The sequence below is a fragment of the Marmota monax genome, unplaced genomic scaffold, assembly GCF_021218885.2.
Source record: "Marmota monax isolate L192 unplaced genomic scaffold, Marmota_monax_Labrador192_F-V1.1 WCK01_AAM20220418_F8-fsc00160, whole genome shotgun sequence".
NCBI classification, from domain to species: domain Eukaryota; kingdom Metazoa; phylum Chordata; class Mammalia; order Rodentia; family Sciuridae; genus Marmota; species Marmota monax.
The window spans coordinates 1915705-1943651 of NW_026694183.1; the positions used below are offsets into that span (position 1 = coordinate 1915705).

The following is a 27947-nucleotide window of genomic DNA, read 5'->3' on the forward strand; positions in this document are numbered from 1 at the left end:
AGAACTCTAATTGGCTGGAAGAAAGGGAGACACAAAAATTAAACGGAACCCCCAATGTCTGCACATCTACATCCTCATTTTGTCATTCAAGGCTCAGCCAGGTCTGGCCGTCATTGTTGCTTTGATTTCCTCTTTTATCTCCCCCTTCTCTGTTGCTCTCGCCATGTTTAAGCGACAGCCAGCCCTACTGCATCAGGAGGTTGCAAAGAGACCCAGGGCATCCCTCCACTTTGACTCCTTTTGCTTTATTTTTATTCCACGTTTAGGGTGATGATGATAGCTTTTGTATAAAGTACCTTCTTTGCAGGAAGAAGCCCCAGGGAGGATTAGCACCAACGCTGTGTGCTGGGTATGCCAACATGGACCTTCTCTGGGTCCTTAAGGCTTCTCCTCCTCCCACCCTCCTTGGGGGTGGATTTCAGGAGATGTGTTGAAATTCAAGGGGGCTGACAGGTGGTTTGGGTTTTGTTTTTGTGCTGGGATGGAACCCACGGCCTCATCTGTACTGGGCAAGTGCTCTGCCACAGAGCTGGATCCTCAGACCCTTTTATTATTTTGAGGCAGGATCTCACTAAGTTGCCCAGCCTGGCCCTGAACTTGCAATTCTCCTGCCACAGCCTCCCCAGTAACTTGGATTACAGGTGTGCACCACCCAGACCAGCTTGCGAGGGTTTTTTGAGATCCTTCTCCTTTCCCCCACTTTTCAGAGGGACAAACTGAGACTTCACTTGCTTAGCCCACCCAGCCCTGAGGCTCTGGACCTTTGACTCCCATGGTTCCCAAGTGACAGCTCCCACCCAGGCAGGCTCTGGCTCCTGCTGGGTTTTTGCACAGGGTAGAAACTCAATATTGGGACCAAGGAAGTGCAAGAATAGATGATGCGTTATGAGGAGGCCACTCTCCTGCTGCAACCTCTTCACATCAAAAAGCTGGCTCACTGTCACCAGATCGTCCAAAGATTTAAGCGAAGCCAGAAATCTGGACCATGAAACATCTCCCTATTTCAAAGATTGGCTGTTAATTCAGGTTCTTCCCCTCAAAACGCTTCAGTGAACTAAAGAAAACACCACCAGGGACCTAGTTTGCCTGGGTGGGGGTGGGGATTCACCAGCTTGAGACCTCTCCCTAGAATTGCCATGGGAGGGGGGAGGCCGCCCAACACACAGAAATCCCCGTGGTGGCAGAAGGGTGCTCACAGGGGCCTACAAAGGGCACCCCAGGAAGGTCCAGAGATCTCAGACCTCCTTTGGGACTTCTAAGGGATCCCCTGAGGGGGGGTTGTCTCAGATGTGACTGGAGGATCCCAGATATGACAAGAGGGGCCCAAACTAAGTGCTACTGAACCCCTACCCCAACCCTAGACCCTAACAAGTCATTTCAGACATAACCAAAGGATCACAAAGGGGCTCTAGATGTGATTAGAGAGTTCCAGACTCCCCCCCCCTGCCCCTCAAAAGTGATAGTAGAGTGATTCCATAGAACAGGGGATCTCAAAGATGGCAAAGGGATCTGGGGGTACAGAGTGACAAGAACCATAGATGGACAGAGATCTGGGAAGATAAAGGGTTCCACAGAGGGCTTTAGACGTAACCAGGGGACCTCAGATCTGACAACAGGGATCCAGACTTGAGAAGGGGATCCCAAAGGGACCCCACGCCCCACCCCAGGGTTTAAGGTTTCTGGCAGCGCCCCCTCCTGGTGTGATGATCTGATGAGTTTGAAGGTTCACAGACACAAGGGGCTTCAAAGAGGTGACTGGCCTGGATGGAGGGGACCTCAGACATAAGGGGAATCCCCCAGAAGTTCTTGGAATTCTGGACACACTGCCCATGCCCCACCCCCCTGCCTGCCACACACAATACAGTGGTCCATAGGTCCTGTGACTCAAAACATGACGATCCTGGGGGATCCTGTACATGACAAGAGTCCCAGAAACACACTGGGGAGTCCTAGAGGGGCCCTGGGCAGGGCTTAGGGATTGTGGCAGCCCCCACCCCAAATGTAGGGATCCATGGATCCTATGTCCTAGAGTGCCATGACGCCAAGGTGACCCAGGGACTCTGGAGGGGTCCTGGCTGGGCCATGAGGTCCCCAAGCGGCTCCACAGGCGAGGCTCGGTGCGCTCAGGCCCGGCGGGCGGCCGGCAGCAGCGCGCTGTCGAACTGGTAGGTGAGCTTGCGCTTGACCTTGCGGATCTCGCCGGTCTTGGCGTAGTTGCGGAGCGCGCGCGCCAGCTTCTGGTAAGTCATGCGCTTGCGGTTGCCCTTCTGCTGGCCCCAGCGGCGCGCCAGGAGCTCCTTGTGCTTCGAGGAGAACTGGAAGACGCCGGCGCCCGGCTCCACCCACCACACGCACTCGCGCATGTCCCCGCGTGTCAGCAGCCCCAGCAGGAACTGGTACAGGCGCAGCTTCTTGCGGGCCCCTGCAGCAGCGCGGGACACGCGTCAGCGGACGTCCCTCCGGCCCCGCCCGCTTCCGCCCCAGCCTCTGGGTCTGGGGAGTTGGCCGTTGGGTACACCTGTCTCTGCCCCCTCCTGAAGCCATTAGCTCCGGAATTCCCATCCCTCTGCCCTGCTTCGGCCTTCAGGATTTGTCTGCCCTGTTCCCTGCTCTGCACTCGTTTGGTCTTGTTTATGGTCCTGGGGATGGAACCGGGCGTTGCGTGGTATTGACCGCGCTCCTATGGGACCGACTGGCGGGCGCTCTGGAGTCAGCTTGGACCCCAAGACCGATTCTCCAGCTCCTAGTCTAACCCTAACCTCTCTGCCCCAGGCAAGGTGGGGTCCTGGGAGAGGCCAGGGCATAGGACTCCTGGGCTCCTACAAGCAGCAACGGCCCCACAAAACTGGTGACTTCAAAATGGGGCACGCCCACCTGCCCTGTCTCAGCACTGTGATCGGAGGTGGTGACAACCTCTCTGAGCTGGAGTCTTCTCAGTTGAAAGTGGGCTCCCGTGCGGGCTTATTTTACTGTTATAAATTTCGAGGGAGCTTTTCACTCCAGGTGTCTCACTGGGCACTTTCCAAATGTGAGGTCATTTCATTTTCATCATAACCCACAAGACAGGGATGAGGACAGCGACGCCCAGTTCACAGATGGGAAACAGGCCCACTGGCAAACACAATCCGTGGCCAACTTCCCAGTTGGGTGTGAGATATAGACTGTGGGCAGCAGCAAGGGTTAACAAATTGGGGGTGGGTCCTGGGATTCCTTTTGCGGCTCTTGCCTTGGTAATGATGGTGAAGATATGGACATACTGGGCCCTCACTGTGCCACCCAGTGCTATCCCATCTGCACCTACAAACCCATTTAGTCCTCCCTACAGCCTCGCGGGGGGTACTCACTATCACTCAAAGTCACTCAAAGGCCCCCCTCCCACTCAAAGTCATTCCCTCTGTGCAGACTGGAAACCAAGGCACAGAGAGGTGGAGGTGCTTGCCCAAGGTCACACAGCCAGCAGGTGGCATGGATCTGGAACCTACTCTCAGAGGTGCAGAATACAGTAGGAGAAGCCATGATTCCTTCAGACCCTCCCTCTGTCTCTATTGGGCATTTCCTCCACCTCCCCACTCCCACGTACCTGCCTCGGATCCCCTTCCTTCAGGGCCAGTCATGAGGACCTCGTCCGACTCGCTGTCTGAGACTTCAAGGGCAGGACTGTCCAGCAGCAGGTCTTCCTCCTCTGACAGCACTGGGCTGGGGTACGGGGCACACACCAGGGGGCCCAGAGTCTGTGGAAGGCCAGTGTCACCTGCATATCCAGGGACCCTCTCTCCCTCCCTCTCCCTTTTCTGTGGCTCTCTTTGCTCCGTCTCCATTTTATTTTTAGTTTGGATGCTGGCCTTGGATCATATCTCCATGTCCAGGCCAGGGGACACCTGAGCTGCCTCCATTAAAGCCTGGCCAGCACACAGGGCCAGTCTGGGCAGCCCCTTGGTGCACTGGAACAGGGACAGCTCTTGCCCTGGGGCACTGAAGGAACAAGAAGGTTGCTGTATGCCCAGGTCTGGCTGAGCACAGTGCCTGGCCCTTCGGACACCTGCACCAGATGATGGCTTTGGTTTTCATTGTCCCCTGCCCCTCACCTGGCTGGTGAAGTCCTCGCTGGGGTATGCTGGGAGGCTGGGCCCAGAGGCCTCCAGGCTGGGAGCTGGGTCCAGATTCCCTGCAGGACTGTAGGCTGAGGGTCCATAGCAGAGCTGGGTAGCTGAGGGATGACCATAGGTGGCCATTGCTGGGTCAAAGCCTTCATAGGAGGTGGCTGGGACAGGGGGGGCCTCGGCCCAGCCCCACAGAGAGTCTGGGAGAAAGCACTGAGTCAGAAGCCAGGAGGTCTGAGGAGGCCCCCTCCCACTCAGTGTCCCCAGCACAGAGGGACTATTGTGGGCTGTGCAAATCTCTGACCCCAGGATTTGCATGGGGGAGTGATGTGGGGGAGAGGAAGGGGAGGCGGTCTGGAAGCCTGGGCCACCCTTCTACCATGCCACATGAGACCTCCCTTGAGCCTCAGCTTCCCCATCTGTGAAATGGGCCCAAGGCCCAGGTGGGGAGGGGTCTGGGCCAGCGCCACTCACCAGAAGCCCCCTCTGAGTCGGGGTAGCTGGAGTGCTTGCAGCTGTCCAGGTCGTAGAAGACGCCATCTGGGTACTGCTGGGGTTGGGGGGAGAGGATCAACCCGGGGTTCAGGGAGCCCCATCTCCACCGTGGACCCCAGGAGAGACTGACAGAGCCAGAGGAAGAGGAGAGGCTGGTGAGGGGAGAGGCTGGTGAGGGCAGAGACTGATAGGCAGAGAGACTCAGAGACCAGGTACCGCAGTCAGGCAGGGAGAGGCAGGAGCGGAGACAGGCACACTGTGAGCAGGACACACAGCAGTCGCCCCCAGCACAGTTGTGGCTCCTGAGGACCTGGCAGACGGTCTACGTGCAGTCGGTATGACAGGGTGTTGAGGAGGTGTGGCAGAGGTGAGGGCTCCACACTTCCTTAAAACACCTCTGTGTTGCTCTGGGTTGTTCCAAGAGTCATGTGTTGCATGAGCCTCAGAAATCTAGTGGACACTAAAGCTAGCATCAATATCCACCATCCCTGTGACCCTGCAGCCCCCGTAAGCCCAGGACAGCTGAAAACCTTGCCCACAGAAGGGCCTTGGTCAGGAATAATCAGAGCAGTTTTGTTAAGAGTCCCAGACCGGAAGCAGGGTCCCCAGCAGGATGAATGAACAAGCTGTGGCACAGTTGGCTAGAGTACTATACAGCAAGGAAAAAGAACAGCCACATTTAATGTAGAGGGAAGAGAGTCAAGTCCCCAACAGGACCTGCTGCATGAGTCATTTCATATAAAGTTCAAAAACAGGCAAAACAAGGCTGGGGATGTGGCTCAAGCGGTAGTGCGCTCGCCTGGCATGCGTGCGGCCCGGGTTTGATCCTCAGCACCACATACAAACAAAAATGTTGTGTCCACCGAAAACTAAAAAAAAATAAATATTAAAAAAATTCTCTCTCTCTCTCTCTTTAAAAAAAAAAAACAACAGGCAAAACAATCGATGATGCCAGGCAGGTATTTCCTGGGAAGGGACATGAGGGAATGCTCTATTCTGGAATAATGGGAATGTTCTGGATCTGCATCTGGTCAATGGTGGCAAGGGTGTGACAATGTGAAAACTCATGGACATACACAAACGTGGACAGTCAGCTGATGTGTAACTTATATTCAATTGGGGAAAAAAAAAAAAACAAAAAAAACCTCGAGGCTGGGAAGTGATCCAGAAGTAGTTTTCTTTCAACCACATCAGGAAGGTTTTCTCTCTTGGACTGAATTGTGGCTCCTGGGAAGTTGGGTATAGTATTTTCTGTGTTTGAAGAATTATGGAATAAAGGAAAAAAGTTTAAAAGCCAGGTGTGGTGGTGTACATCTATAATCCCAGCTACTTTGGAGGCTGAGGCAGGAAGACTTCTAGTTCAGGGCCAGCCTCAGCAACTTAGGCAGACCCCATCTCAAAATCAAAATTAAAAAGGACTGCTGGGCACAGTGGCCCCCACCTGTAATCCCAGTGACTCAGGAGGCTGAGGCAGGAGGATCATGAGTTCAAAGCCAGCCTCAGCAAAAGCAAGGCACTAAGCAGCTCAGTGAGACCCTGTCTCTAAATAAAATACAAAATAGGGCTGGGGATGTGGCCGAGTGCCCCCGGGGTTCAATCCCCAGTACCCTCTACCCCCAAAAAAGGACTGAGGCTCAGTGATAGAGCACCATGGGTTCAATCTCCAGTACTAGGAGTAGGGAGTCAGGAAGAGGAATGAATACACTTGCCAAGTATGGGACAGACAGACACTCAAGTCCCAGGGTGGTCTCAGAGCTTGCAAAAGGGATAGAGAAATCAGAAATAGGTCTGGGATGGGAACAGGGTGGGAGGATAACAAGCAGGAGTTCAGAAAGACAAAGAGAGAAGAAGGCACTGAAGGGGAAACTGAGGCAGAGGTGACCTGAGGGGCTCATGGAGGGCCATAGGCCCCACCCCAGGGGACCCAACTTACCAGACAGCTGAAGTGTGGCCCATCGAGCCTGGCAGGGGAGAGACACAGGGGCATGTCAGAGCCACCCTCAGCCACCTGAGTCTCCAAGTGGTTGGGGGCTGATGGGGGAGGTGGCAGCAGCTGTGCCACTGCAGCTCTGAAGTCTGCTGGGTGTCCCTGGGTGAGACCAGCCCCGCCACATTCACCCCCCACTCCCCCACCAGGACAGGAAGTGGGGGGGCCAGGCAAATGTCCCCCCCTCCCCAGAATTTGCATAGACAAAAGCTGCAGGGGGGCAGGGAAAGTGAAGAAGAGAAAGTCCCCGAGAGGAGGTTGGGCACCAGCAGGTGGGGGGTGGCCAGGGCCCTTAGTGGGCAAGTCTGGCAAATGGGTCCGACTTGGACCAGGGAGAAATGTCTGGGCAGAGGGAGAGAGAGACAGGGAACCAGATGAGGGGGAGTGGGAAGAGGAGGAAGGCATGGAAAGAGACTCCTGCACAGGGACAAGATATTTCTTGGCCCCAGGAATGTAGATAGGGTGGTGGGGACCGACCAAAGGAGAGAAGCAGGGAGACAGTACTGAAGGGAGGAAGCAAGAGGCGGAGAGCAGAGCCCGAGGAACAGAACAGACATGGCAGGGAGGCCCGGAGACAGATACAGGGCCACCTGGGAGAGGACATGGCCCGAGAGGAGAGCAGCAAGTGTTCCCAGATGCCAGTTCTGGGGACCTGGAGAAGCAGGCTTGGGAAGAAGGGAGGGAAGTCTGTGGTGAAAGAATCAGGGCAAAGGCAGCGTGGACCCGGGTTCCATCCACCTGCTCCTGGGTGGGGCAGGCGTCCATGAGGATGGGGCCTGGAGGAGGGGCCCAGGGGGTGGCGCAGGATGGGGGTCCCAATGTGGGCTTAGGGGGACCCACTTACTGTGCAGCCTCCAGGGCGAGCATGTTGGTGCCGGGCAGCTGGACTTGCTGTGGGCGGCAGCTGCCACCCCTCTATATACCTTGGCCCAGCCCCCAGGGGAGGGGCGGAGCACTAGGCACGCCCCAAAAATCCCCTTGGGGAGGGGTCAGGGGAAGGGGCTGGATTGCACAATGCATTTGGTCATGTGGTGGGAAGGGCAGACCCACAGGCCGTCTGGATTTGGGGATCCCCATTTTTGGGGGCTGGCTCTGGGTGGTAGAGATGGGATAACTGGATTTGGTGGGGTGATGGAAAAAGGAACAGATGTGGCTGTGGTCAGTGAGGAGAGATCAGGACAGGGGGCTGTGGACCGTGGAGTCAAATCTCAGAAGCAGAGTGCCAGGGGCCAGCCACCACAGGATAGGGTGACAAGAGGCAGCTGGAGCAGGACAGCACAAGCACCAGGGGCTGTGGAGACAGCTCTGTGGGCACAAGGGGACCTCACAGACACTGCCTGGGGGGACTCAAGCTGGAACCGACCATCAGGACCCCACAGTGGAAACATCTGTGGGTGTGACATGGCAGGGGTGTCCCCTTGGTGGAGCCAGGGAGTGGAACCCTCTTGTCAGGGGCTGCCCCAGGGACCAGAGGAAACAGGTCAGCACCTGGCAGGAGGGGTGGCCACCCAGCCCCCAGGGAGGGGCAGGCTGGGGCCAGACACCTGGCCCCTGAGCAGAGAGCCTGGCAGAGATGCCCACCCAGAGGCGGAGGGGCAACGGAGGCAGGCGGGGCCCCACAGGCCTGGCAGTGGGAAGGAGTGGACCCTCAGGGTCTCACCTGTGGGAGAGGAGACCCAACTGGGGCCTCCAGGGTCCCAGGGAGCCAGGGCTCATGAAATTGGACCTCGTTCCCCCAGAGACCACAAAGAACCACATAGGAAAAGGCCTTAATTTTATTAACGCCCCGCGGGGGGCCTCCAGGTCACCAGACCTCAGGGCCAGGGGGGCCAAAGCGCCGCAGCAGCTGCTCCTGATCCTCCAAGTCCTTCCGCACCTTCTTGCGCATGTAGAAGATGGGGCAGTCCCGGCTGCGGAGGTGGGTGCGGTCAGCTGGGTGGCCCGGCCAGAACCCAGCCCAGAACCACCCCAGGGCTGTTCCCAGGACTTTGGCCGCCGCCTGCTGCCCCCTTCCTCTGGGGGCTGTTTGCTCAGTGGCATGGGGGGAGCCGATAACAGCGGGTGCCTGGCAAGGCTTGGGTGGCTGTATATCACCTGTCACCTGGCGTGGGAACCCACCCCGCCCATTTGTTCCCTGGGGAAAGCCCAGCCCCACCCTGGGGGAGGGAGGTGGATTGGGAAGATGGCCATTTCCAGGGGCCAGCACCAGGACCCTGTCCCACTAAGGCCCAGAGGCGATGCAGTGACAGGGAGTCAGGAGTTTGGTCCCTGTGCCACAGGCTGGGAGCAGAGGGCCGAGTGCACACCTGGTGCAGATGACGTCCTCGTGCAGGCTGCCCTGACAGCGCTGGCACTGGGTCCAGAGGCGGGAGAAGCGCTCCTCCAGAGCGTTCAGGTGGGACACCTGGGGATGGCAGGGGCTGAGCAGGGCAGCCCAGCCCCTCTGCTCCCACCCCCAGGCTCTGTCCCCTACCTCTTTCTGATACAGCTCTGACTCCCTGGATTGGCAGAATTTGCACACGGCTCCTGGTGGGGGGGTTGGGTCAGCACAGGGGTGCTGGCACTGAGCCAGGGCCTAGGCCACCCCATTCCTGTCCCTTCCCCACCCGCTGCCCATCCCGGTTTGTGAAAGTCCCCGGAGGCTGGAGAACAACGGAAGGAGTGTGTGGGGAAAACTCCCCTGGGGAACTCCCAGGGTGCGGGTGAGGACCCTCGGGTGGGGGTGCAGGCAGAGGGGAGCCCCCGACTCAGGGCCAAGGTGTGTTGACCACCTTGCATCAGTGACAGGGGCTGGGGTCTCACCCTGGTGGTTGAGCACCGTGCGGCAGCCGATGCAGCAGCTGCGGCGCTGGGCGAAGGCCAGGAGCCCACCCACCTTGCCCGTGAGCACCGTCTTGCAGCGCGTGTGGTCACCCCCTGTGGGAGGGGAGGTCGTGAGGCGAGGTCAGGCAGCTGTGCCCGTTGGTGCCTTCCACTTCCCAAGCCCCTGGCTCTTACGCAGTAGCACGGCCTCTGCGCGGCCCTCGCCCAGGATGGGCTCAAAGATGCGCAGGAGGGGCTTGGCCAGCTGCTGCTCCAGGTAGTACTGCGTGTCGATGGGCAGGCTGTGCTCCAGCACGAAGAGGGGGTCCTGCGGGAGGCCACATGGCAGCGTGTGGGCCCCTGAGGGCTCATCTGGTCAGGGGGCAGTGGCGAGGGGCACCACCCTGGAGGCGTAGCGAGGCTGAGCAGGACTGGAATGGGGTCAGAAGTCACAGAAGAGGCCTGCTCTGTGAACCCATGCTGGAAGCCACAGGTGGGGCCCCCTGGTCACCAAGGAAGTGCCAGAGTTCAGGGGAGGAGGCAAAGCTGTGGAAGGGGTCACAGGAGCCAGGGGCCATGGGCTGAAAGCTGGGTCAGCACACTTCTTTGTGGGAAGTGGGTGGTGACGAATTAAGGGAGTCAGGGCTGAGCAGAACCAGGGAGACAGAAACCACGGAGGAGCCAGCCAGGAGCGCAGGGGACCCCTTTCTGCAGGAGGCAGGGGAGGGGCAGGATGACCAGGCACACTGCAGCGCCTGAGACACTGGGAGCAAAGCCTCCTGGAACTGTGTCCCAGGGGCGTATGGGGGTGTTCTCAGGGCCCATGGGGCCCGCCCATCTTGGAAAGCAGAAGTGAGAGCCGCAGAACCGGGAGGCAGCAGGCAGCCCAGGTGGGCCTGACCTCGGACTTCATGTAGGCAGCCACGCCCTTGGCAGCTCCGATGATCACGTAGGGGACACGGTCGCCCAGGCTGGGTGCACTCCCGGGGTCGCGCTTCCTCATCCTGTGGGGAGACCAAGGTGGCGGGCGGGTGAGGGTGGGGGGTGTGCAGGAAGTGGTGGGCCCAGCTGGCAGGAGGGGCTATTTCTGGACGCCCAGCCACCCAGCAGACCTCTCAGCCAGCTCCACGTGGGCCTGCTTGCCAGCGTAGTCGGCTGCGGCGCGGGTCAGCTCCTTGGTGATGACCAACTGGGAGATGTCGATGCGGTTACACAGCAGGTCTGAGATGACGTCCTTCGCGTGGGCCACAGCGCCCTCGGGGTCTCTGGGGGTAGGGTGGACCAGACAGGCAGGTGTCACCAGTGGCAGATTCAGACTGGAGCCAGTGAAGGCACCAGGATGGGCTCTGTGGGCTGAGACTCAGGGCAGGGAGGGGCCAGACCAGAGACCACGAGTGGCAAGGCAGGTGTCACTCAGCCGTGCAAGCCTGTGCACCAGAGGAGAGCTGAGCCCGACACTCAGGTTCCCAGGGGACAGGGAGCTGGAACCTTGGGTCTAAGGGAGGAGGCTGGGGTCTGGGTAGTCCACATACCTGTCCACAAGCAAGCGGCGCAATGAGGCAGTGACCAGGTTGGCCACGAGGGGGCAGTTGTCCCTGCGCACAGCCTCCAGGCCCTTGCAGTCCATGCGGTCATGGGCATCTGGGCGGGAAGAGAAGAGCAGGCCAGCATAGCGCTTCTTGCTGATAAGCAGGTAGGGGAAGTAGACCTGGGAGAGACCCATGGCAGAGACCCCTGAGACTGGGGACGCCCACAGTTCTGAGGCTCCTCCCAGACAAAGGACAGGCAGGGCCTGAGGCACAGGCTCCAGGAAGCCAGAGCCCGATGCGGTGGAGCCCAGGGTTGATTCTGAGCACCCTCAACATCCCAGAAACCCCCAATGTGAAACAGTGGGATAGGTCGAGAGGTGGCCCCTGAAACATGGAATCAAAGCAGGGGTACAACAAGGTGTCCCCCCAAAGGGAGAAGAGACGAAGTCCAGATGACAGAGTCCCTCTCAACAAGAAGCTCTGTATTAGTCAGTGTTTGAGCCGTGGGGGAAAGGACAGTGTGAGGACTCCAAGTCACACAGTAGGTGCACCCTGGAGCTGGGGACACCAGACAGTGGTCCAGACACAGGTGGACCTCCCAAGGACCACCACTATATCTGACAGATACTGGGAATCCCCCCAATCAGGTACACTGTGACAAGATTTTTTTTTTTTTTTTTTTTTGTAGTAATTGGGATGGAACCCAGGGCCTTACTTGCATGCCAGGCAGACACCCTACTGCCAAGCCACACCCCTAGCCCATGAACAGGTTTTCAACACACGAATGCTATATTGTATAACAAAGGCCCAGGCCTGGCAGTTCCAAAGCTCAGACCACATTCAGGAGAAACCAGGTAGCAAAGCACTCGATACTGGGTTTATGGTATGTGGAACAGTCTGATGAGGTTCCCCAAGACAAGAGGCCCGAGCAGCACCAGGGCACACCAAGCTGTGCACTCTTAGCTTTGTAGGCACCCTGAGAATCAGAGATGCTGAGCCTGGCAAAACCCACTGAGTGGAGTGCAGGGGGTTCCATGTACCTTCTCAAACTCGAGCCGGATGGGTGGTGGGAAGTGACCGGATACCCAGTTTGCAGCCTCCCGTCCCAGGGCCATCGCCTCAGCCACAGAGGAGACACCAAACCGGCACATGACTGAGTCAGTGTCACCATACACCACCTGGGAAAAGGTGAGAGGGAGGATGCTTTTTGCCAACCAGGGGCCGGGCCCAGCTCCCCCAAAGCCCACCTGCCCCCAGGTGTGGGTGGGCAGGCCAGTTCCTGACCTTGGCATCTGAACTGTAACCATTCTCCACCGTGTACTTGGACTCAACCAGTTGCTTGGTTTTCTCAATCATCTGACGCCCAAATCCAGTGACACTCTGTGGGGTACAGAACCAGGCAGGTGAAGGCCCAGAAGCTACATGCAGTGGACACCGGTTGGAAAGGGATCCTGCCTCTGCCATTTCCCAGTGGCGTGGGCTTGGGTGAGCCCCTCTGATTCCCTGAGCCTTGGTTTCCAAATCTGCAACCTGGGTTACTACAGTGTCCCTCAACAATATGCTAGAAATACTTGGGCTCCCCAGTTCAGAGTTCTGGGCATGGACAGGAACTGACTATGCCCAAGGACAGACAGAAAGGCTGGAATCTGAAGAGGTTACAACTCAGTGCTTCTCTGACACTGATACTGCCAGTCACCTCCTGAAAGCCAGCAGTGCCACCCCCCTGTGCATGCTATCAGGGCACCCCAAGCTATGCATTCTTAGCTTTGTAGGCACCTTGAGAATCAGAGACGCTGAGCTTGGCAAAACCCCCCGTTGGCATCTCACATCAGGCAACGACCTTTCTACCTGTCTTATTTTACAGACCCCTGAAACTGGACCAAGGAGAGAGGATTTTTTTGTTTTTGTTTGTATGGATCCAATCAGATAATTTTTTCCTCCCAAGTAGCTTACAGGTGTGTACCAATGTGCTGACAACCTGCATCTTTTTTAAAATATCTACTTTTACTACTTATTTTAATATTTCTCATTTTAGTATTTATTGTATTTTAATATTTATTATAAATATATTTTTTTAATTTTTAGGTGGTGCTGAGGATCGAACCCAGGGCCTTGCACATGCTAGGTAAATGCTCTACTATTGAGCCACAACCCCAGCCTTGCATCTTTTAATTAGAGCACTTAATCCATTTATACTTAGTGTAATTACTTATGTATTTATACTTAAAGCTGCAATTATACTATTTGCCTGTTACTAGTTCTATCTGCTCCATGTTCCTTTTTCCCCCCTCTTTTTTGGGGGTGACTTACTACTTTATTGTTATTCTATCCCCTGCCCTTATGTGCTTGAGAAAAAAGAGTCCAGGGCTGGGGCTAGGGCTCGGCAGTAGTGCACTTGCCTGGCATGTATGAGGCACTGGGTTTGATTCTCAGCACCACATATAAATAAATAAAGGTCTATCAACAACTAAAAAACAAAAAGCCAAAAGAGAGTGAAGGAGGTGAGAGAAAAGACAGAGACAGGGTCAGTGACAGGCAGCTGAGGAAGGCTGGTGTCCTCCTGTCCTCACCTCTGCTTTGGGATGCAGCTTGTTGTCCCAACACTCACCCTTTCCCACCAGGGAGGCACCTGGGGATTGAAAGGCCAAAGAGGGAGCAGGGGTGGCACAGAGTAAGGGGGTCACGGACCAAGGGAAGGTCTTGCTCTGGCTTGGCCCTGGGAGAGGACCTCCAAGTACTTGGATTGTCCTGCCTGTTAAGAGTGGCTTTGTTCACATGAGATCTTCAGCCACACCAGGCAGTTCATAAAACAAGGCCTTGGTCAGGGTCTTGGGCCACACAGTGTGACTTCAGGGTAGGAAAATCTGGAGACTGAACAATAACTAAGGTCAGTCACAGAGGTGGCTTCAGCCACCCTTTTACAGTGACCCCTGTAAAACTCCTGGACACCAAGGCTCTGGTGAACCTCCCTGGTTGAATGCTCCATGAGTTGTCACATGCCACTGCTGGGAGGACAGCTATGCTCCATGCTTGGTCCCTCCCAGGTCCTATCCCACAAACCACCTTCCCTAGCTGGTTTTACAATGTAGCCTTTTGCTATATTAAATCACAACCCTAAGTAAACAACCATTCTGAGTGGGAGTACTTCCAACCAGTCAGTGAATCTTCCAGCCAGTAGTCTTGGGGGCCCCAGAACTGCAGATGGGCATCAGTGTGCTCAGGCTCCCCGACCTGGGTTCCTCTGGCCAGCATTCCCACCAAGCCTTCCGTTCAACCCTATGAAGCCTCACGGGCTGCCAGGGACAGAGGGAGGTCTTCATGGCCAGAGACAACCAAGAGAGGAAAACGTCATCCAGAATGTGCTACAGTCCCCAAAGCCCAGGGCGGGCTGAATAGGAGGTCCCTTCTGAGGCTCTCTTGGGCACAGACTCCAGCTTGGCAGACTCAGGCCCTCTGAGGTGTCTCTGAGAATGTTCTGTCCGAGCAGCAGCGCTGCCTTGGGTCAGCAGCCAGGCTGGGCTGCTGAGGGAGATGGGGCTTCTCAGCCGTGATCCTGCTCAGAGCTGGCGTTGGTTAAGCCTTATCACTAGGGTCTTCACAGTCAGAGCAGAGGAAGACCTGTGCCTGGTCTGACTGTGACTGAGGTCAAGTGGCCCCGCTGAGGACACAGCAAATCCAGGCCGGCTATGCTGCTGCGTATCCCCCAGCCTTCCCCCAGTCCCTGAGCAGACATGGCCCTGTCCCCCCATCAGGAAAGCAATCTGCCCTACTCCCTCTCCCCCTTGCAGAGACCCGGGAAGTGGGCTGGCGGGTAGACTGTGGGGGCAGTGGGTTCTGTCAGGTGATCCTGTGGCACCTGGAGAAAATGGGCAAAGCTGCTTCCCTCCCTCAGGTCACCTGGCTTCCAGCTGGGCATCCTGAGTGCCCCTGCCTGGCCTCACATCCCTCTGCAGAGCCCTCAGCACCACTGCATCCTAAACATTTCATCGTGGTCCACGTCCCTACTAGGCTCAGTGAACTGCATAGAACAGGAGTCCTCATGTTTTGCTACTGTCCTTCAAGGCACAGAGCAGAGCCCAGCTCCCAGCACATGCTCGACAGGAACCAGCTGCTCAAGCCACACTGGTCCCCTCTCCAAAGGCCAGCAGATGGGGCAAGTAGGCCCTGACCTCCCAGTCAGCTCCTACCCACAGAGCTCTGCTTTCCCTCTGCAGCGTCCACCTGCCACCCGCTCCTGTCTGCCAGGGGCCTACAGGCTCACCTGTGAGATCTCCAAGCATGGTAGCTTGCCCACCTGGGCACCGGTGAAGCCATATACGGAGTTGGCGCTCACCTTCAGCGCCAGCTGCCGCCCATCAAGGACCTGCCGCCGCAGGGGATCTGTCTCCTGGGCCAACTCTGCCTTGGCCCTAGGATGGGACAGGGTTGAAGGCTATTCAGGTAGTGCCCCAGGTCTCGGGGGGAGACCAGAGGCCTAGTGAGGGCCCCAGGCCTGCACACTGTTCAGGGTGTCTTTCTTATGGGGGTGCCATGTACTGCAGAGGAGCCTGACCCACAGGCAAAGGGTCCTGCCTGGAGATGGTGCATGCACAGCCACAGGTGACTGCAGACAGGCCATCCTGTGGGGAGGGGTGAGGTAGTGAGGAGCAGGGATTGCTGAACTCCCCTTGCAAGTCTGAACTCTGAACAAGGGTGGGAGGGGGCTAGGGAGACCACCTCTTCCGGGCACTGAGCAGGTTCTCCAGGATCTGAGGCAACAGCCCCTTGCGCACAGATGTCTTCACAAACTCGTCCCCGGTGGGTGTCCTGATGAACTGGTCTGCGGTCAGGCTGGTGGGAAGACAGTGAGCTTCTTCAGGATGTGAGTGCCTCAGGCTCTCAAGTTCCACCAGCTCTTGTGGTTCCCTTTCCCTGTCCACAACTACCGGGCCTGCCTGTCTCCCCCACAGACTGACCCCTAAGGCAGGGCCCAGGCTACCTGGGCAGATACGTGCTGAATGTGGGGCCATACCCCAGTTTCTGGGCAGCCCCGGGCCGCAGAAGCGTGGTGTAGCACAGGTTGTGGGCCATCATAATGGACGGGTACAGTGAGGAGAAGTCCAGCGTAGCGATGGGAACATCGTAGTACCTGAGTGGCCACAGGAGAGGTCAGGGCCAGGAGCCACCATTTCGTGCCCTCCCCTGGTCTTGGGGCCTCACCCTTTGAGGGGCTCGATGACTGTGGCTCCCGTGTAGTCCTCGCCGCCCTCCGTTTTCACCACGGGCATCAGCAGCCCCTCACGCATGGCCTGGGGAGAGACTGGGTGAGTGACCACCATGGGTGCATCTGGCAGGGCCCCTCAGCAGAGACGGGTGCAGATGGGCCTGCCCTAAGCCACTGACCTGCCGCAGCAGCTGGGACACGACCTTGACCTGCTGGCCACGGCTAAGCAGGTAACTGAGGGGCACACCGGTGACTCTTGCCATCTCCACAGTGTTCACCAGCACCATGAGCCGCTCGAGCAGCCGCAGAGGCAGGAAGGCGTCCTTGAGGCAGTAGACGGCCAGGCGGCGGCGGGTCTGGTCATTCCCGTTCTGGGGTCAGCACCACGGGGTCGGGTCAGGGGCAGTGTGGCAGATGGAGCCAGGGGAGGACAGTGCATGGTGGCTGGGGTGGTGGGGTGGAGTGAGGGGGTGTGGGGAGTCACAGGATCTGAGGGAGGGGCAGCCTGAGGAGCTGGCATGAACGAGATCAGGGCAGGAGTGAGCAGACCAAAGGTTCCAATGACGCAGATCATGGGAGTGGGAAAGATCAGGGGAAGGTGAGTGGCAGGCCGAGGCCAGAGTGGATGGGCAAAATCAGAGGTTGGGCCAGAAGTCCAGGTGAGACCAGAAGTCAGTGGGGTGGACGAGGCCAGGGCAGGCCTGGTGGAGGGTGGAGTGGGACGGGCACCTGTAGGTCGGTGATGATGCTGTGCTGCACATCCTCCTTCTGCTCACCCAGGAAGTGGAAGCTCACGGCATTGAGTGTGTAAGAGCGGAGCTTATACTCCCGAAGCAGCACCTGGGGTGGGCAAGCACGGCTTGGGCGCAGGTCTGGGCAGTGGTGTCCTGAGCCTAGAACCTGCCTAGCCAGGCCATACCTGCAGCATGTCCATCTGCACACGGCCCACCATGCTGACCACCTTGCTCTCTCGCCGGCCCATCTGCTTTGACTGGAATGATGAGTCCCGGATGTTGGAGCGGAGTCCAGCCACACGGCCCAGGAAAGGGAAGGCCTGCACCTGTAAGGGTGGATGACGGCCACACAGCCAGGATGACATCCCAGTGGGGGGCAGGTTAGCCCCTGCCCAGGGCCCAGGCCCTACCAGGCACAGCAGATGGAGACTAGCCACAACCCTACACGTGATGTGAGGTGCTGGGAGCAGGGGCAGCTCTTGGTGCACAGACTCAAGGGCTGGGGGGATTGAAGGTGGGAAGGACACAGGGATGGGGGAGCTGTGGCTGGACTGACATAGACAGCAGGGTCCTGATGGGCTATGGGCAGGGAGCTGCCCAGGGCTGCACCAGCTGGGGAGAAGGGATCTCTGGGGGATGCTGACTGCTCTGGGGGAGTGGGCAGGGCCTGGGGGCAGCCAGCAGGGGGCAAGGCAGGAGGCGCCTGGAGAGCCCAGCTGGAGAGGTGGAATGAGCAGGGATGGAAAGGGGTCCTCTCAAGCTGCTGGGGCACACATGGAGAAGACTGAGGCACTGAGGGAGCACGGAGAGCAGCGGCCTGGCTGCCAAGGCCAGGGTCAGGGCTAGACTTGCTGGTGTGGCTGGGGGCCCCTGAGTCTGTTCTGTTGTGTTTTCATTACCAATTGGCCAAACATACAGGAAAATTAAAAAGTAACACATTACACCTCATTAAAGTTTAGTTATGTCCCCCTAAAAGCCCTAACCTCCAGTGCTTCAGAACATGATCTCACTTGGAAACACAAATCTGCAAATGGATTAAGATGAGGTCCTCAGAGGGGACCTTAATCCAATATGACCATGTCCTTTGAAAAGGGCAAATGTACACCCAGAGACACACAGAGGAAGGGCGATGTGCAGACCCAGGGAGGAGCAGGCCCCCGCCCCACTTCACGCCTTGGTCTTCAAGCTCTGGAACTTCAGGGAGATCCCTTTCGGTGGCTTCGAGCCACCCAGCCTAAGAGTCTTCATCCCAGCAGCTAGGACACAGGGCTCTCACACCGCATCTACAGCCCCATCTGACTCAACAGTATCTGGTCTTGCATGGACTTGGTATGCTCCCCCTTTCCTTCCTATTATTCTTTTGCTCCCCTTATTCTTTTCCTCCTTCCCTGTTAACATGTTTGGCTCCTGAGCCCCTGCCTGCCGCTCTCTGCAGCTCTGAACAGCAGCCACTTCCTTGCTTATCTTCAACGCTCGCCTTGCCTTGGCCTGAAGCCACAGTAGCCTCTTTGAGCAGGGCAGGGCCAGGCCCAGTGTGTCCTGAATCACTGGGGATGACAGGCTGCAGGTATACAGGGCAAGGCCCTCACCTTGAGGGTTTGGGCCCGGGAGATGAGGTAGGGGAGGTCGAAGTTCTGAATGTTGTAGCCGGTGATTACATCGGGGTCCACGGCACGGACAAATGCAGACCAGGCCTGGAGCAGAAGCACAAGGGGTAAGCTTCAAATGCCACTGCTCCCGGAATATTTCAGAAGACCCCCGGCACTTCTGAAAACATCAAAGAACCCAGAGGAGAAGTATTTAGGCCAAGCATGCAAACTTCAGAACATAGCTGTCTCCATGCCCAGGGGCTTATCCACCACAGCCTGGGATGGGGGTGCTGAGAAAGTATCAGGGCACAAAATGAGAGCCACCTGGAGAAGCTCCTCTTCCTGCTCGTAGCTCTGCACCTTGGCACCCAGGATAGGAGCACAGGGCCGCAGGGTGAGCGCCAGACGCAGGAAGGGCTCTGGCTCACCCCAGCGCAGGCCCAGAGAGCAAATCTGGATCACGGGGTCCCGCTCAGGCTCAGGGAAGATGCCTGAGGAAAGACGAAAGGGAAGAGGGGATGCAGGGGACCTGACTCCTGCCTCTCCTCCCAACACAAAGAGGGTGCTGCACCTCCACATTTCCCCCAGAACACCCACACCTCTGTCCCCATGGCCTGCAAGGTGCTGGCAGCTGGAAGTTTGCTGGGGCCCCTTTTGTCCCCCTTGCTGCTGGCAGCTGGTTCATGCACTTCCTCCGCCCCTGCTCACTCCATGCCAACCACACTGGCTGGCAAAGTCCTGCTCCACCCTCCACCAGTCAGAGCTTGGCACACCACTGACATCCAGATGGGTGAGGAGCCAAGCCCTGGGGACAGACCTTTGCGACCAGCACACTCAATGTCAAAGCTGAGCACACGCAGGGGTGCAATGCGCTGCCATGGCCCTTCTGGGGGGTGACTGACCACATCTGACCACAGCACATCTGCCTCCAGCTGACACAGTGTAACCTGTGGGGTGGGGAATGTCAGTGGCAGCAGGGTCCTGGCTTCCTCTCCCCCGGGGAGCCACGTACCTTCTCCTCTGGCCTCAGGACGTATTTCCCAGCTGGGAGTTCCAGCCAGTTGCAGCCAACGATGTCCGCATCCACCATGAACCTAGAGGGGATGGAGGGTCAGTGGGCAGAGGCTGGCTGAGGACGTGTGGGAGTGAGACTGGGGGCAGAGGGAAGAGGGAGACAGGAGCATTACCGGATCTCAAAGTCCACGTTGGCCTCATAGGGCACAAAGCTGGGGGTGCCGAGGCCTGCCACCCGGATGCCCTGTTCCAGAAGGCGACGGGCAGGAGCCACAAGGCGGGGCAGCGCCAAGGTGATGCGCAGGAATGGAGATGGGCCGTGGCCATGGTACCCGAACATGCCTGGGGAAAGAGGAGGCTGGGACCAATCCCTGGCCCCAATGCCCCCTGGTCCCCAGGTGACACTCACTTTCTCGAGAACACAGCTCCACGGCCAGCACGGCAGGCCCTGTGAGCTCCTTGCCCCCGCGCTGGTCCCGGCTGATGGCTGCATTCAGCTCCTTCTGTAGGTCGCCCAGGTGCTCGGCTCCAAAACCTGGTGTGGGGAGTCCAGTCAGAGGGGCCTCAAGACCAGGAGTGGAGACTCCCGGGTCAGGGGCCACTCACCAGGGGGTGCTGGGGTGTAGAAGTAGGGTGCGAAGCCGTGGACATGGCAGCAGACAGAGAAGCCCTCATCCGTGACCCCAAAGGCGCGGAGCACTGGCACAGTACCACGGGGCGGCACAGGCCGCCCTGGCAGGGGACGCGCTGGGCCTGGGGGTCACAGGGTAGGGAGGGTCCCTCAGGTTCCTCAAAGGTCTCTTCCCCAGATCCACACCCACATCCCGTGTGCCCCACACACCTGCTCTCCTGCCCACTCGCCCTTGGCAGCCCCCGCCCCATTCTCTGTCAATGTTGGAAGAGGTCCCGCCTTGGAACCACGGCACAGAGGACATTGCTCGTAAAGAGCAAAACTGACCACTGGGGCCTAGGTGCAATGTCATGAGCACTAACGCATGGGTGGACATGGGATGCGGGCCAGTTCCATGCTATAAGCAGTTCCTTTGGGCTGCCGCCGTCATCCCCTTGGCCACGGTAGCCCCTTGATCTGTCATTAAGACCATACATATAAATGGAACCAGCCAGGACAGAATGTCTTGTCGGTCTCTTGCACTGGGCACAATGAGAGTACATGCCCCTCCTCACCTTCTCCTCCGGGCAGCACTCCTGCCAGCTGCCCCATCCCTCCCTCCCTCCCACCACCAGGTCACTGTGATGGGGACTGCCTGGGTCCGTAGGTTGTGGCTGCCAGAGGGGCAGAGCCAGGGCCCCTTCCCACAGTCTACTTCTGCTCCCCCAACTCACCCACATAATGGTCAATCTCCAGTTGCTGGAAGATGAGGGGCTCTGTTTGAGGGTCCAGGGGAGGTGGGGCAGGCCGCACCCAGCGGGAATCTATGGCTTCAGAGAATTGCCCTGGATGGGGGTGGGGAAGCAGGGTTTGATGGTCTGCCCTTGGAAAGAAGTGCCTACCCCCCAGACCAGCCCTTGGTTCCTCAATGGCCCAATTCATAGGATGTCAGGTGGAGGTGGTGATCTGAGTCAGGCAGGAGACTCAGGAGAGACTGGGGTCGAGGGTCAGAGTCAGAATGGAAGCTGTAAGCCACAAATGATGATCCTGGTGTGGGGTCAGAAGTCGCCCCTTTCGAGGACCCCAGGCGAGCCAGAGGTCAGTTCTGTGGCTGAGTCCAGAAGCAAGACTGCAGGGGCTCCCACTCCAAGCCTCACCACCCGCGGCCCCCTCTAGGGCCAGCTGCAGCTCCTCCTCCTCCTGCTCGCGCAGCCGCTGTTCTGCCTCCAGCAGTGCCAGGTCCTCTTCAAACTGGGATGGTGGAGGCGCCTCCTCCTCATCCCACAGTCCCCTACGGGCCCGCTTCGGGGGCACCCCAGGACCCAGGCCTGACTGCCACTTGCCATCCATCCTGCCAAGAAGGGGGCGTTCGGTGGGTTTCTGACCAGACCCTCCTCCCCCTATCTTCTCCCCGCCTCCCAACCCCTACCCTGACCATGAGTCCTTTAGTACTCTGGAGTGGCCCAGGAGTAACCCAACTCCATCCCACACTCCAGACACTCAAGTACTTCTTAAGGCACCCCTTCTACCCCACCCATTTAACCCCTTCCTCACCCGCTCCAGCCCCCACATCCCCTTCCCTGTTTACCAGAGCCCTATCTCCCTGTCCCCCATCAGGATCCTTGGCTTATCCCTTAATTTCCTAGAAGCCCCTGTCCCTGATGCCCTCCTTACCCACCATCCCACGTGCCCTTCAGGTGAACAAGGAGCCTGTAGCTGTGCTCAGTGCCAGGAAGGGCCTGAAGCACATCCGACCATGTCCCTTCCCTGCCTGAGGTTCACACAAACACAGGACACCACACTGTGGCCGATTCCTGCTGTGATTCACGGCCAAATTCCCCCTTTCCAGGTGAGGCAGTTTCGCCCACAGTACCCTGTGCCCTTCCCCCAGAGGCTCCATGCTCCTGTTCGAGAAAGCTTGCCTGTCACTCTCCGGCTCCCTCTGCAGCATGCACACGCCTCACCATTCCCTCTCCCCTGCATCAGAGAGCTGGGTGCAGACACCACGCCCCCCACACTTGAACAAGCAGCTCTAATAAGCTCTAATAAGGACATTCCCTTAAACAAGCACAGTGCAAGGATCAGGCCAAAGACACTTAACAGTGACTCAGGAAAGCAACCAAATAGTGTTTCTTAATTTCTCCAGTTGTCCCCCAAGTGTTCTTTACAGGAGCCTCATGGCGACTGCTCTTTATGTTTTTTGTATTATTTTTCTTTTCTTTTTTGTGCTACTGAGGTTGAACCTTTACCACTCTGAGACACCCAGCCCACCCCTGTTCTCTGCAGTACTGGGGATTGAACTCAGTGAGCTCTGTCAGGAAGCTGCATCCCCAGCCCCCCTTTTTTACTTATTTACTTTGGGGAGTACTGGAGATTAAGCTCAGGGGCACTCAACCTCAGAGCCACATCCCCACCCTATTTTATATTTTATTTAGAGGCAGGGTGTCACTGAGTTGCTTAGTGCTGAGACTGGCTCTGAACTCGTGATCCTCCTGCCTCAGACTCCTGAGCTGCCAGCCCTTTATTTTTGATTCTGAGAAAGAGTTTCACTAAGTTGCCCAGGTTGGCCTTGAACTTGTGATCCTCCTGCTTTAGACCCTTGAACTGCTAGGGTTACAAGTGTACTCCTTTGCGCTCAGCTTAGTCCAGACCTTATGAAAGAAAGGCTGCAAGATGCTGAACTGCCAGAGGATCTGTGAGGGCAGGTGTGCGGGCGTGGCACACAGAGGAGCAGGTGACTGAGAAACACACAGGAGACAATCTCAAATACAAACCGTGTGCGTGGCGGTGTAGCTCAGGGACAGAGTGAGCTCACCACCAGCACTGCAAAAAACAAAACTAAACATGCTGCGGGAGAAGCCAGACACAGAGCGTGTGTGCTTGGGGAACAGGGACTGACAGGGTGTGGGACTTCTGAAAGTGACGGAATGTTCTGAAACTAGACAGAGGTGCTGGATGAACTATAGAGTGAATGTCATCAAACGCTGAAGAGTTGTTCACTTTACAAGGTTGATTTCATCTCAGTACCAGAGGAAAGTCCACACCATGTGATGCCATTTACGTGGAGAACAGACACACTGGTCTTTGGTACTAGAAATCAGACTAGTGGCTGCTTCTAAGATGGGAGGGATTGACAAAGAAGGGGTACAAGAAAATTTCCTGGGATGACAGAAACATACTGTACATCAAACTGCACACCTGGGACCTGTGCATTTCACTAAGTGTAAATTACAGTTCAATTACAAATTACAAACATAAAGGTGATTCCATATCTTCGGATTTATGCTGCAGATATATTATCACGTCTGAAAAGACTGCATTTACAAGGTTATTTCCGGCAGCATTGTTTGAAATCCCAAAAGACTGGAAACCACCTAAATGCCCGCCCCTGGAGAACTGTCCAAATAAATTACATTAATTCTACTCCAAGGAATACTATGCAGCTCTATAAAGGGAGGAGGAAGCTCTCCAGTGCTGATAGGGAAGGCGCTCAAAGAGGTATTGTTCAGTAGACAAAGCAAGGTACAGAAAGTGAACTTTGACTTTCATGTTTTGCATTTAAAAAAAAAAAAAAAAGATATCGAAGAAAAAAATGTTTGCCCTAATACTAGTCACTGGGTAACAATCAAACAAATCCCAAGTGGAGGCTGGCCACAGCTGGTCTGGATCTTTAAAACTGTCATTGCCATAAAAGAAAAAGAAAAATCCACCGTGATGACAAAATGCCATGTGTGAGCCCAGATGTGACCCTGGAGTGAAAGATCAAAACCAGCTCTGAAGGATATAACTGGGACAACTGGGATTCGATGACAGAATAAACCAGCTCATGTTAAACTGCCCAAGTGCGGTAGCTATACCATACTTATGCAGTGGGCATCCCAGTTCCTGGGGCATCCCTGCTGGAGTTTTTGGAGGAAGAAACACCATGATCACAACATTCAAATGGTTCAGCAAAAAAGAAAGAAAGGAATACATGTCCATGTGCTTAAGACAAAACACCCCAGGCGGGGCTGGGGTTGTGTCTCAGAGGTAGAACGCTCGCCTAGCATGTACGAGGCCCTGGGTTCGATCCTCAGCATCACATATAAATAAAGGTATTGTGTGCAACTACAACTAAAAAATAAATAAATATTAAAAACACACACACACACACACCAGGCCTCGCTAATCATCAATGAACAGGCAGAGGGGAATGGTACCCTGCTCATGATACTCAATAGGCAACTTCTCTGCAGGTTTGAAATTTTTCAAAATAGTAAGCTTGGGTGGGGGGGGGGGGCGACACATAAAAGAGTAGCACTGTTTAACAGGGGTATCACTGTTTAACAAGATGGGTGGTAGAAAACATGTGTCCCTAATGCATCACTCTGGTAGTGCTGGTTTCCAGGGGCAGAATGGACAGATGGCTTTCTGAAGTGCTTTATTCAGATATTAATCCAGACACCATGCAACCCACCTGCAAGTACCTTCAGTGGTTGTGAGAGTATTTACAGATGTGCAACATCTCCACAATTCTATTTAGAACACTTTCACCCCCACCAGGAGACAGACAGTGGCTTCAGCTATCACCCCCACTGAGCCGATGCCCCAGCCCTGGGGAACCACAAATCAACACTCTGTGGATCTGCCTCGTCTGGGCATGTCCTGTACGGAATCTTAGAACATCCTTCTTCCACTTGACATTTGCAAGGTCCATCCTGTTCAGTGCTTGGCTCTTCCGTGCCTGTTTTCCCTCTGCATAGACAGACCACGCTTTCTTTTTCTATCACCACTGATAAGCACTAGGAAGGAAAGCCCCTCACCAGGGTCTACCCCTCTCCCCAGCGCCGGCTTGGGACAAGCCCCTGGCAAACACTGCTCTTCCCCTCTCCAGGCCCTTCAGTAGCACGTGCTCAAAGGCAACCAACCGCAGTGATCAAACACCACCAAGGCTCACTGGGGCAGAAGCAAGTCTGAGTCTCCTTCTCTCAGTGACCTCATCCCATCTCACAAACTTGACAGCTGTTTTTTTTTTTTTTTTAATTTTGTTTTTTTGAGGTGCCAGAGATGGAACCAGGGCCCCCACATGCTAGGCAAGTGCTCTGCCGCTAAGCCACGCCCCCAGCCCTCCTGGGCAGCTGCAGACTCTCCCCCATTGTGTCTCCAGCCTGGGACCTCTCTCCAAGCTGCCAACGGCCCTCCCAATGTCTCCACTGGGAGCTGAGAGCATGTCCTTCCAGGCATCCTGGACTCCAAAGGTAAACAAGCTGCTCTCTGCACCCCATGGTCTCCCCCAATTCAGCAAGTGGCATTTTCTATGAGGCCAAGACCTTGGAGCCACCAGGACTTTTCTCTCCCCCCAACACACACACACTCCACTGCAAACTCTGCCCATCTGGCCGTCTACCAGATGCAAGCCCAACCGCTCCCGGGCCTCTTTTCTTTTGTGCACTGCTGCTGTCTGCCTCCCTCTGCTGGAAGGTGAGCTCAGCGCAGGCAGAAAGGGCCAGTGTGGCAGAGTTCCCCAGGAGCCCCTAAGGGTGCGTGGCACAGAGTGCTCTGGAGAAACAAGAATTGGATGAATGGCCCCTCTGGGCCTCCCCCATCCCCTGCTGCCAGGGTATTCTCCACATGGCAGCCAGAGGATTCTGCACCACAGGCAGGACCATCCTCTCTCTCTGCTCAGACCCCACCTCCCACCCTTTCCCTCTGACTCAAGTGGCTCCAGCGACTAGGCTTGTGGCTTTGTAACCACCAGCTGCAGCCCAAGCTTAGGACCTGGCACAGGTGGTTCCCACCCAAGCTCTTCCCCAGGCATCTGTCCCCTGGCCCCCCCTTCGCGCCTCTGCTCCGGCTGCTTCTCAGCAACTCCTGCTAGCTGGGCAGCTGCCCTCCTGTCCGCCCCCCAACCCCTCTCCTGCTGTTTTTTCTGGGTGGCGCTTACTTTCTAGTGTGCTGCACCCACCGGTTCTCAGAGTTTTCAGAATGGTCCCAAGAGCTTCGGGTAAGAGTTTGTAGGAAAAGCTCATTGTCAGGCTTCACCCAGACCTACAGAACCAGGACTTCTGTGGGGCTGTGTTGTGGTCATCTCGAGAAATTTTAGCTTATGTGTTCCTTGAAAAGAGATCAGGGTCTTGCCCATGTCAGGGTCCCCAACATTACAGGTCACTTCAAGATGTGAGTGTAGTCTCCTACCAAGTGTCCCCAACTTTGATGAGTCCCCCCTGAGCCACCAGATACTTAACTTGGCTCCCAAAGACCAGCACTGCCTCCCTCACCCCCAACTTCAGCATTTAGCACTGACTTTTTTTTCTTTTTCTGGGATACTAGGAATTGAACTCAGGGGCAAAACCACTGAACCACATCCCAGCCCTATTTTGTATTTTTTATTTTTATCTAGAGTTGCTTAGCACCTCACTTTTGCTGAGGCTGGCTTTGAACTTGATCCTCCTGCCTCAGCCTCCTGAGATGCTGGGCTTACAGGCAGCTCTGACTTTTGAGAGCTCACAGCACCCTGAATCGAGATCTCCTGCTCTCCCAACCAAACCGAATTATCACTGGCTCCCCAGTACCCTGCAAATGGTCTGCCCCAAGAGCAGGTGCTTGAAGGGCTGAAGAAGGTGCTGGCAGGAAAGGCCAGGCTTAGGAAAGGAACCCCTCTAAGGGACAGGAGAGGCCCAGGAGGAAGAAGTACAGGAAGGAGGGCGAAAGACAAGGTACAGATAGTGACATCATCTTTCCCTGCCTCCTCACTCTGCTAAGCTCTATCCTTGATGGCACAACAAAGCTGCTTCTCCCTCAGCCTTCCCATCTGGACTGCTGCTCAAACCACAAACCCAGGAGTCTTCCTGGGCTCATCCTCTTCTTACCCACATGGTCCATCTATTCTCTCTGCCAGTCCTGTAGGCCTCAGACCCCCACTGCACCCTTATCTCCTAGTTTGGCTCTCCTCCCACTCTTACTCCTGATACAAGACAATCTCCAACTAGCAGCTGTTGAATTTTCCAAAATGCAGGCAGATTTTATTGTCCCATGCTCAAATCCTCCCATGGCTCCCCAGTGAACACAGAATAAAAGCTAAGCCCCAAACCAAGGCTTACAAGACCCTACCGGATCTAGTCCCCATCATGTTTCTGACTTCATCTGCATTTTGTATCTCTCCTGTTTCCTCACCTTCAGCTACAAATACACCAAGCTCCTTTCTACCTCAGGGCCTTTGCACTTGCCAGTCCTTTGCCCAGATCTTTCCTTACCAGGCTGATTTATCTCAAACATAACTTTCCCGGTCAGGTTGATTCCGGGTCACTCTAGCTAGTGACGCCCCATCGTGATCACGTGAGCCTGTTTCATTTCTCCTCCCACAAGGCACCACTACCTGAAAGCATGGCTTTACTATCACTTCTTACACGTCTGTCGTCTGCCCTCCCCTGAGGTGAGGGCCTTCTCAGACTTGGTGATGCTGCAGCCACTGCTCCTAAGATAGTGCTCTGAAAGCAGTTCTATCAACTTCTAGCGAATACGGGACCACACCGTGCTCACACGTGCACCAACCAAACCCCCAGCGCCTCGCGGGCCGCGGCCCCAACTCGCGATGCGCCCCTCGCAGATTCCCTGCAGCCGCACAGTCCAGCGCCGCCTGGAAGACCACTGGCCCCTGCCTCGCTTCCTCGCGCCCCCGAGTCAAGGGGGTCCCTCCCGCCACCACGTCCCAAGCCACCTGTTAGTACACCCCCTCAAGACTCTTCCCGGCTCCTCGAGATCCCCTCCCTGCCTGGCAGGGATCCACAGATACCCTCTTACTTACTCACCCGCTTCAAACAGCGTTTCCCGCCACAGCGTAAGCAGCCGTGACCCCTGACTCCGGCGCGCGCAGGCCCAGAGCCGCCGCGCGCCGAGCCGGGCCAC

At 56.5% G+C, this 27947-nt stretch overlaps 2 protein-coding genes across 6 annotated transcripts; both read right to left on the reverse strand.

Annotated features, from left to right (window-relative positions):
* Positions 1 to 224: 224 nt before the first annotated feature.
* Positions 225 to 7508, reverse strand: Spib (Spi-B transcription factor). 5 transcript variants are annotated; one of them, XM_046466216.2, is made up of 6 exons: positions 7427 to 7508; positions 6529 to 6556; positions 4575 to 4650; positions 4086 to 4300; positions 3581 to 3696; positions 225 to 2422 (listed from the first exon to the last, which is right to left on the reverse strand). In XM_046466216.2, the coding sequence occupies exons 2-6, from the start codon at positions 6549 to 6551 to the stop codon at positions 2124 to 2126; spliced, it is 729 nt and encodes a 242-aa protein (XP_046322172.1). In that variant the 5' UTR covers positions 6552 to 6556; positions 7427 to 7508; the 3' UTR covers positions 225 to 2123. The 5 variants fall into 5 exon arrangements, with proteins under 5 accessions (XP_046322172.1, XP_046322170.1, XP_046322173.1 ...); XM_046466214.2 differs by having other exon boundaries at positions 3581 to 3731; XM_046466217.2 differs by having other exon boundaries at positions 4575 to 4647; positions 7427 to 7484.
* An 831-nt stretch (positions 7509 to 8339) lies between these two features.
* Pold1 (DNA polymerase delta 1, catalytic subunit) lies at positions 8340 to 27943 on the reverse strand. Its single transcript, XM_046466213.2, has 27 exons — positions 27851 to 27943; positions 21221 to 21414; positions 20798 to 20908; positions 20060 to 20206; positions 19863 to 19988; positions 19627 to 19795; positions 19452 to 19533; positions 19257 to 19386; positions 18764 to 18930; positions 18440 to 18544; positions 17036 to 17176; positions 16846 to 16956; positions 16296 to 16487; positions 16113 to 16201; positions 15925 to 16041; positions 15630 to 15743; positions 15175 to 15322; positions 12198 to 12293; positions 11954 to 12091; positions 10917 to 11092; positions 10497 to 10649; positions 10286 to 10388; positions 9580 to 9712; positions 9385 to 9498; positions 9056 to 9108; positions 8889 to 8986; positions 8340 to 8492 (listed from the first exon to the last, which is right to left on the reverse strand). Exons 2-27 carry the CDS (start codon positions 21411 to 21413, stop codon positions 8387 to 8389), a joined length of 3312 nt encoding a protein of 1103 aa, XP_046322169.1. The 5' UTR covers position 21414; positions 27851 to 27943; the 3' UTR covers positions 8340 to 8386.
* Between the last annotated feature and the right edge of the window lie 4 nt (positions 27944 to 27947).

What these genes read in the sequence shown, in the direction of transcription:
- Spib (XM_046466214.2), bottom strand. Translation starts at nt 7,449, where the DNA reads ATGCTCGCCCTGGAGGCTGCACA. An exon ending in GCGAGGACTTCACCAGCCAG is followed by an intron (nt 3,732 to 4,085) that starts GTGAGGGGCAGG and finishes GGCCTTCCACAG; the next exon opens with ACTCTGGGCCCCCTGGTGTG. An exon ending in AGGAAGGGGATCCGAGGCAG is followed by an intron (nt 2,423 to 3,580) that starts GTACGTGGGAGT and finishes GCGCTGCTGCAG; the next exon opens with GGGCCCGCAAGAAGCTGCGC.
- Pold1 (XM_046466213.2), bottom strand. Translation starts at nt 21,413, where the DNA reads ATGGATGGCAAGTGGCAGTCAGGCCTGGGTCCTGGGGTGCCCCCGAAG. An exon ending in CATGCTTGGAGATCTCACAG is followed by an intron (nt 12,294 to 15,174) that starts GTGAGCCTGTAG and finishes TGTACCCCACAG; the next exon opens with AGTGTCACTGGATTTGGGCG. An exon ending in GAGGACGTCATCTGCACCAG is followed by an intron (nt 8,493 to 8,888) that starts GTGTGCACTCGG and finishes CCACCTCCGCAG; the next exon opens with CCGGGACTGCCCCATCTTCT.